Source organism: Drosophila pseudoobscura, chromosome X (genome assembly GCF_009870125.1).
Source record: "Drosophila pseudoobscura strain MV-25-SWS-2005 chromosome X, UCI_Dpse_MV25, whole genome shotgun sequence".
NCBI lineage: Eukaryota > Metazoa > Arthropoda > Insecta > Diptera > Drosophilidae > Drosophila > Drosophila pseudoobscura.
In genome coordinates this window covers 13,601,032-13,608,696 of record NC_046683.1, presented here as the reverse complement: position 1 = coordinate 13,608,696, position 7,665 = coordinate 13,601,032, and the positions used below count along the sequence as shown (strand labels likewise).

Sequence of the window (7,665 nt, the reverse complement as noted above, 5' to 3'; positions counted from 1 at the left end):
GAGCCATACCATCCTCCAACGGAGGCGTAGAGGAGACAATCGCTGACAATAGTTGAATCTGGAACTGGAGCTTCAGCTCGGGAGTGGTGGTCTGTGGTGTGCTCTCGGGGCAGATTTCACTCGAAAAGAAAAAGAAATCGCCTGGCACTTTCCTAGGAGCTTCGGGATGTAAGCAAATAAAATTAAAATTCCATTACGGAAAGCACGAAATATTGTATCCAAAATGGACCCAAATCAAAATAAAAACCGCAAGAAAACAACAACAACAAAACAGCAGAAAAGCTAAGGAATTGAGTTCCGCGAAATGCAGATGCTCTTTCAGTGAGGACTGCATTTAAAATCTAGTTAAAGGATCTGATTGATAAGACATACTGATCAAAAATCTATCCATTGTATTGAAAAGAGATAGGGGTAAAGTTACTTTGTAGTACTCTTAAATTTGTATTTCTTCTTTTAAAATAAAGGATGGTATGGAGTGTTTCATTATTGAACAATAAAAAACAAAATATCATATAAAATAACATCATCTGTAAACTAGTTTTTCTCATTAAATATTTTTCCTAGTCAATCATTTCTACATGATAAAATTAACATATTTTTATAAATAAGACTGAAGAATCATACAAAATTACATTATCAGAATTAATAAATGTTGTCATTGGATATTTGGTAATAGAAAAAAACAAACGTTCTGATTAAAACGTAAGTTTATAAGCTATTCTTTCATGAGATCTTGGCAAAATATATTCGAAGTGTGTTACGTTTCCACATCTTTCACAAATAAGTTACTATAAAAACAACAAATTTGCCATAATTTTTAATATTAGCTCTAAGTTATAGAGCCTTGATTTGAACCATTGTTATAGATAATGATCAAATCATACCGATTTCCAATCCATACTTAGACTGAGAAACATTTTACCAAAAAGATATCTAATAGATGTGCAAAATATGGCCTTCAATGTGGAGTATCCTTCTCTCTTAGAATGTTTTCTTTCCAGTTTCTATGTTCAAAAATACTTCCTTCTGTGCATTACCAAAACGTGTTCAGAAAGTATCCTACCATCTTTGAAGGGTATACAAAAAAAAAAAAACCGAAAGGAAAAGCAAAATCCACAGCAGGTCGAAAAATAAGCGAAAAAGGAATCATAAAGGGAGAACCACTATCCATCTCTCTTTCTCCCGCTGTCTCTCCTTGTCCCTTTCCCACTCACCCATAAATATTTATAAACAATGCACGACGAAAGGCCCAAATCCGTTATAAATAAAACATAACGACGGGGATTTCAGAGCGGGTGGAAGGGGATTGGGAAGGGTGGGCAGGGGGAACCACTTGAAGCGCAGCTCCGACGTCGACTTCGAATCGGACTCGAAATCCAAAGAAATGTCACAAGCAATAAATCAAAGAGAAATGAGGTAAAGTTATGGGTGAATCGAAGCATTGAATACCCTTTTTACTTATTAAACGTTTAGCAATTTGTATTTTCATGTCGATTCTGTTGAGTTAGAGGAGGTTTTTGCTGGGATCAGCTCACAGCAGAGACCAAGGATCAATTGTGATGGAGTAATAGCTGTTCAGGGACATGGTCTCCCTAGATTTCCAATAGATATGTACTAATTGTAGCGTCATTCTTTGTGTATACATATTCTTGCAAATTCTTTGCGTATACAAATACAAAGGGTATCAAAATCGGCAGGGCCGAGTGTTGGAGCAGCGGCAGAGCAGAGACTGCGAGTGTGTGTGAGTGTAAAAGGTGGAGAAAACAACAATGGTATAACGGAAGCTCAGCAAAGATCTCCCACGGCACGTTCCCTTTCGTGGCACTGGCAGAGTGCGAGTGAGAGAGAGCGTGAGTGCGGGCGCGGGTGTGGGTCACAGGTAATGCGCTCTTTACAAATTGCTAAGCACTGCAGGGGGTGTGGGCGGTGGAAGAGCATGCCGTGGGTTAAACTTTGAGCATTAAAATCCATTTGCAGGAAGCTCTGCTTAAGCGAGAGAGGGACAGAGGAAGGGCACGAAAGAGATGAAAAAAACGCCTGCTGAGAACGTTGCGCAGGCGTCGTTCTGTCTATGCTGCTCCCTCTCACGCTCACTCTCACTCTCAGTGTTTCTCTGGCTTTGTTCTGATGGTCTTCGTAGACAACGGATGTTGCATACCTTTGCTATTTTTGCTTTTGTTGGATTTCCTGTGCAATAGTTTTAAGGTACACACAATTTTGTGTAAATATTTCACAAAATAAATATATTTCCATATTTAATAATGATTATTCCCATATTAAATGTCTCCAGATTCCCCCTTTTGATCCCATCCCCTCCGTTCCTTAAGAAAACAAACTACTAGCAACAATTGTTGCCAAACATCACACGCATACAAGCGAACCAGCAACAAATGTTGCTCAGCAACACTACACACCCAGCAGCATCATCGGTTGGCAACACTCCAGCATCAGCATCATGTTCTCTCGCCCTGCATTCATGCATTCATTCATTCATTCATTCAAAACCGTTAGCCAGGTGAACAACGTAAAGCGGCGCAAGCGAGAGAGACAGACAGCGACGAAACGAAGCATTTAGCCGAAGCGTAAAAGCCGAAAACGTAACCTCCGTCGTGTCCCACGCATATTTGTTGTTTGTCTTTTTTTTCGTGTGCGAGTGCGTTCGTGTTAGTGCCTGTGTGTGTGCAGAACAGCCTCCGCAACATGCGTCCGGCCCCCAGCCACCCCCTGTGGTGAGTTTTTCCAAGCAGCGCAGCAGCAGCAGCAGCAGCAGGATACTGCCGCCAAGGAATCGAAAGCAGAGAACAGAGCAGCGCCGAAGGTTGACCGAGTTGGAAGAGAGCCCCGGCTTTCTGTTGCACCAAAAAACTAAACGAAAGAGAGACCGAAGCGTAAGTGGTGCCCCAATAAGAGACGAGACACATTTCGAAGAAGAGCGCGCGGGCAGCTGTTGCATGCGGCCGCCGCTGCTGCCAGACTCAGTGACGCCTGCCGTCTGCCGATCCGCGAGTGCCGCGTTATAACTGTTGTTTTTTTTCTGTTTGTGTGAGTGTGTGCTGATCCTCGCGAGTGCAAAAGGGAAACAAAACTGAACGAAGGAAGAGAGAGTGAGAGAGTGAGAGAGAGTGAAACGAACACGATATGGAGCTTTTGGTGCTCTTCCTGGCCTTGGGCCCCCTCTGCATCTTCGGCGGGATCGCACCCAACGATCCGTGCTACTTCGAGGGGAAGCCCCGCAAGTGCCTTCCCAGCTTCGTGAATGCCGCCTACGGGAATCCCGTTCAGGCCTCCAGCATCTGCGGCGGCCAGCGGCCGGAACGCTACTGCGAACTGCAGCGCGATGGCTCTCTGGGGGAGTGCCGGGTGTGCGAGAGACATACTATCGCAGGCGGCGGTGGCGCCTCCGCTCTGACGGACCTGAACAATCCCAGCAACGTGACCTGCTGGCGTTCGGCGGGCGTGAATGTGCCCCACGATCCCGATACGGCGCCCCCCGATAATGTGACCTTGACCCTGTCGCTGGGCAAGAAATACGAGCTTACGTACATCTCCCTATCGTTCTGCCCCCGTGCGGCACGACCCGACTCCCTGGCGATCTTCAAGAGCTCCGATTTCGGCCAGACCTGGCAGCCCTTCCAGTTCTACAGCTCCCAGTGCCAGAAGTTCTACGGGCGACCGGATCGGGCCAAAATCTCGAAATTCAACGAACAGGAGGCACGTTGCATCAACTCGCAGCATGACATTGGTGGCGCCGCCCAGAGGTTCGCCTTCAATACGCTGGAGGGCAGGCCGTCCGCCAACGATTTGGACTCGTCGCTGGTCCTGCAGGACTGGGTGACGGCCACCGACATTCGGGTGGTGTTCCATCGACTGGAGTTGCCGCCGCAGCTGCTGCTGCAGAAGGAGCGGAATGCGAATAGCTTCAGCGACGAGATGAGCGCCAGCCAGGAGGCCGAACTGGAGCTGGACGAACACGAGGACGACTACGACTACAATATGCAGGACAACGACAGCGCCGGCTATGACGAGGAGTACGAGGAGCCCAAGAAGCATCTCGAGCTGGACGATGATCTCCATTTGGACTATGCCGCTGACAGTGTCGGCAGCGATGGGCCAAGCGGCAAGCGGCACTCGAAGCAGCACAAGGGCGGCAGCAGTGCCTACGAGAAGCATTTCCAGACGAAACTTGCCACAGCTGCCGCGGCTGCGTCTGCGGCTGCGGCTGCCACAACCCCCAGTCCACAAGTAAAGGCTGCAGCAGCAGCAGCAGCCTCTGTTGCTGCCACAGCGCCTCAGCCGGCGGAAATGCCACTGCCACCCATCACACAGCACTATGCCGTCTCGGACTTTGCCGTCGGCGGACGTTGCAAGTGCAACGGTCATGCCTCCGAGTGTGTGGCAACCATTGGTTCGGTCTCCCCCTCCTCGGATACGGATGATGGCCAGGATGATGATGCCCCATCGGCAGGAGCAGCGGCAGGAGGCGCCCTCTCCCATGGACACTTCGGACGCACCGGTTCCGGCTTGCAGTTGCAGGGGCAGATGACCTCGAAATTGACGATGACATGCGCCTGCAAGCACAACACCGCGGGCGATGAGTGCGAGCGTTGCAAGCCCTTCTACTTCGATCGGCCCTGGGGGCGTGCCACCGATAATGATGCCAACGAATGTAAAAGTGAGTACAGAATTGCCACAACTTCTTTGCGCGTTGGGGCATACCCCCAAAACGTTTAGTTCGCTTGCAAGCCCCCTCAAACATAGGGGCGGTCTTTGCAAAGGTCTAAGATCTACAAGATCCTTCAAGAGGAATTGGAGGAGCTTTTTCTTCAACAGAAGCTCTTTTACGGGAGATCTTCTTTCAACAGAAGATGAAGCTCTTCTACCTTATGATATCCTTAATTTGAATAACGAAAAATTCCCATAAAATCTTTATAAATTTAGAAAGTTTTCTGTTAAATAACTTTTTGAAGGAACCCCTCAAAAGCCACTATTATCAGAGGAAATATCAGAAAAAGATGATATTTTGAATTCAAGGGAAGAAGATTCCGAAAAAAAGACAATTAAGAAATCTTTCGGGATCTCTAGATATTAATGATAAACACTGAAAGGAGATTTTTAATAAACTCTTCAAAAATTATGGAAGAAATAGTTTATAGGCCTAATAGATATCAAAGCCCTTGATTAAATAACAAATATATACGAACTCCTGGCAGGACTCTTTCCAGCACAAGTTTCCATAGATAATAAATAAGGGATATATTAGAAATACCCATTAAAACTATTTTCAAATATATTTCATACTTCAAATCATATTTTAAGGTTCCAGAAACCTGGAAAAATATAGTATAAAGCAAGATTTATCAGTGGATCGTAAAACTTGAGATTTAGGGATGATCTGGTAGAGAGAGTAGTCTCTTAAAAATGTATCTGTAATCTGTGCAGTGTTCTTATCTATGTCTCAATAAACACACGTATCTTATCTTATCTGTTGTGTGGTGGAGTGTCTGTTGAAAGGAGATTCATTCATTAATTCACAGATTCTTCATTCATTCATTCATTACTTGAGCCGCCGATTTCCCCTTCTCTTTCCTCCCTCATGCCACTTATTCGTCTTGCCTCTTGCAACCCTCGTTTGCAGCCTCAAGTTCAAAGTTCTTTTCACGGTCATTCGCGTGGCATTGGACACTCCCTGCTGCAAAACGAGTGCATCATTGCAGGGGCATCATCGAGTGCCGTTTTCAATTGCAGGCATTGTGTCTGCCGCTCACCAATCCCCCATCGGGGGCACTATCCTGCACTGGCCCCAAGGCCCCTCTGGTCTCATGTCTCGTGCCGCACTGGCAAATGCGCGTCGATTCCAAATTTGCCATCAACATTCTTTCTTTCTTTTTCGATTTTTTTGTGTTTTACTTGAACATATTTATTGGAATGGCTCTGCCTTTGCCTCTACTTGGGGCAGGGGGTCTCGCTGTGGCAGTGGCTTATGATTTTCTCTTTCCCTGTGGCTCTGTCTGTATCTATACCTATCTCTACATTCCCATTTCCATGTGCCACATATTTTGTTGTCAACAAAATCGTCATCAATATCATCATTGTTCTTGAACTTATCTTTAGGGAGGCCATACAAATATTCAACGAATCAGATTTTAGAATTACACTACACTACATTAAAGCGGACATTGGTATCAAACTCCAGACTTTTCGAGGTGTTCTTAGAGAATATACCAAAAAGATTAAAAAATATACAGCATATTTTAACATATTTTCAGAGCTTAAAATGTATATTTTCAATCGTTATTTTTCATTAAATATAGCACTGAATTTTTTTGAAAGAACTATCAACTATGTATCTTTAAAACTCCGAATGAAAGATCGTTATTTGAGCTAAAAATGCATGAAATTTCTTTAGTACTAACTCCAATTCTTTTCCCAATAGGATTTGGGATTCCAATTGTCATTGAACTTTACCTTCAGTGCAGTGCAGTGTCTTACCTTTTTGATGGCCACACCCCCTTACACAGCCCTTTGCCGCCTCCAGAGAGCCATAAATTACAAACGATTAACTTTTTGTAGGCCATCGATGTCGTCTTTGTCGTTGTCCTCCATTCAAATATTAATCAAAAAGCCAGCCAAAGAGAAGGACTCAGCGCTTTGGCTGTGGGCTGTGGGGGAAGGTGGATCAGTGGGTGGGTGTGGGAGTGTCATTCAGGGCGGGGGGTTGAAAGGTCAGCGGCTTAAAGACTCAACCGGTAAAACGTCAGTGGAAGAGCTAATTTATGGCTCAGGCGAAAACCCCATGACAATTGCAGAGGGCATAGTGAAAGGAAGAGCGAGAGAAGGGAGAAGAAAGAGACAGAGAGGACATAAAGAGCGATAGAGTACGATTACCGAATTAGTTCTACTAATTACAGGAAAAGCTATCCTTTAAGTCCTTTACACAAGAGAGATATGGAATATGTCATCATCTTGTTGAAGAAAAGAAAAAAAGCTATGAAGCGGGAGAGTAGGGGATGGGTATTACCTCTTGGGAGCAGTGGAGAAGGAAGAGAAAGATATCAATAGAAGAAAAACAGAGAACATTGCGGAAAAAGCCCTCTCTCTTTCTCTCCTTTAAACCGGCACTCTCTTAAGAAAGGAAAAGAAAGACAGTAGGTGATATTAAGTGTCTACTAAATACAGGAAAAGCTATCTCTTAGATGGGCACGCTCTTTGGGAGACAGAGAAGAGATCTTTAATTACATTTCATTCATTCCCTTGGAACATTTCGAATTCCCTTTAAGTTCTGACCTTGAAACGGAAGGTAGTCCGGAGAAACATTGCTCGTGCTTGGTCCTCTATCATCCCCCTGCCCCATCGTTTCCCCCCAGGAAGTGGGCTGGAGTGTGGGTGGTGTTTCTGGGAAAATATTAATTTTCTATGGCTTAAATTTGAATTAGTCTACGGCGGAGTCCTCCAGGATTGTCCACAGGACTTCATTACAAATGCAACGAAACACGAAGAAAGCCCTGGGATAAAATAGAGACAGAGAGCGAGAGATGGAGAGCGAGAGAAAGAGAGATATGGGGATGGCGAGAGTGATAAAAAATATTTATGTCTAAAGCGAAATCTCCAGCCGATTGTCCGTCCGCTGGGTGTCCGTTTCGTGTCCCATTTCCATATTTTATCTTC

At 45.1% G+C, this 7,665-nt stretch overlaps 1 protein-coding gene across 1 annotated transcript in view; it reads left to right on the top strand.

Moving 5' to 3' along the window:
- The first annotated feature begins 2,460 nt into the window (after positions 1-2,460).
- Positions 2,461-7,665, top strand: part of NetB (Netrin-B) — a 64,347-nt gene continuing 59,142 nt past the window's right edge. The window contains exon 1 of the mRNA XM_002134077.3: positions 2,461-4,672. Coding sequence (XP_002134113.3) covers positions 3,139-4,672 — 1,534 coding nt within the window. The 5' untranslated portion in view covers positions 2,461-3,138. The remainder of the gene's footprint in view (positions 4,673-7,665) is intronic.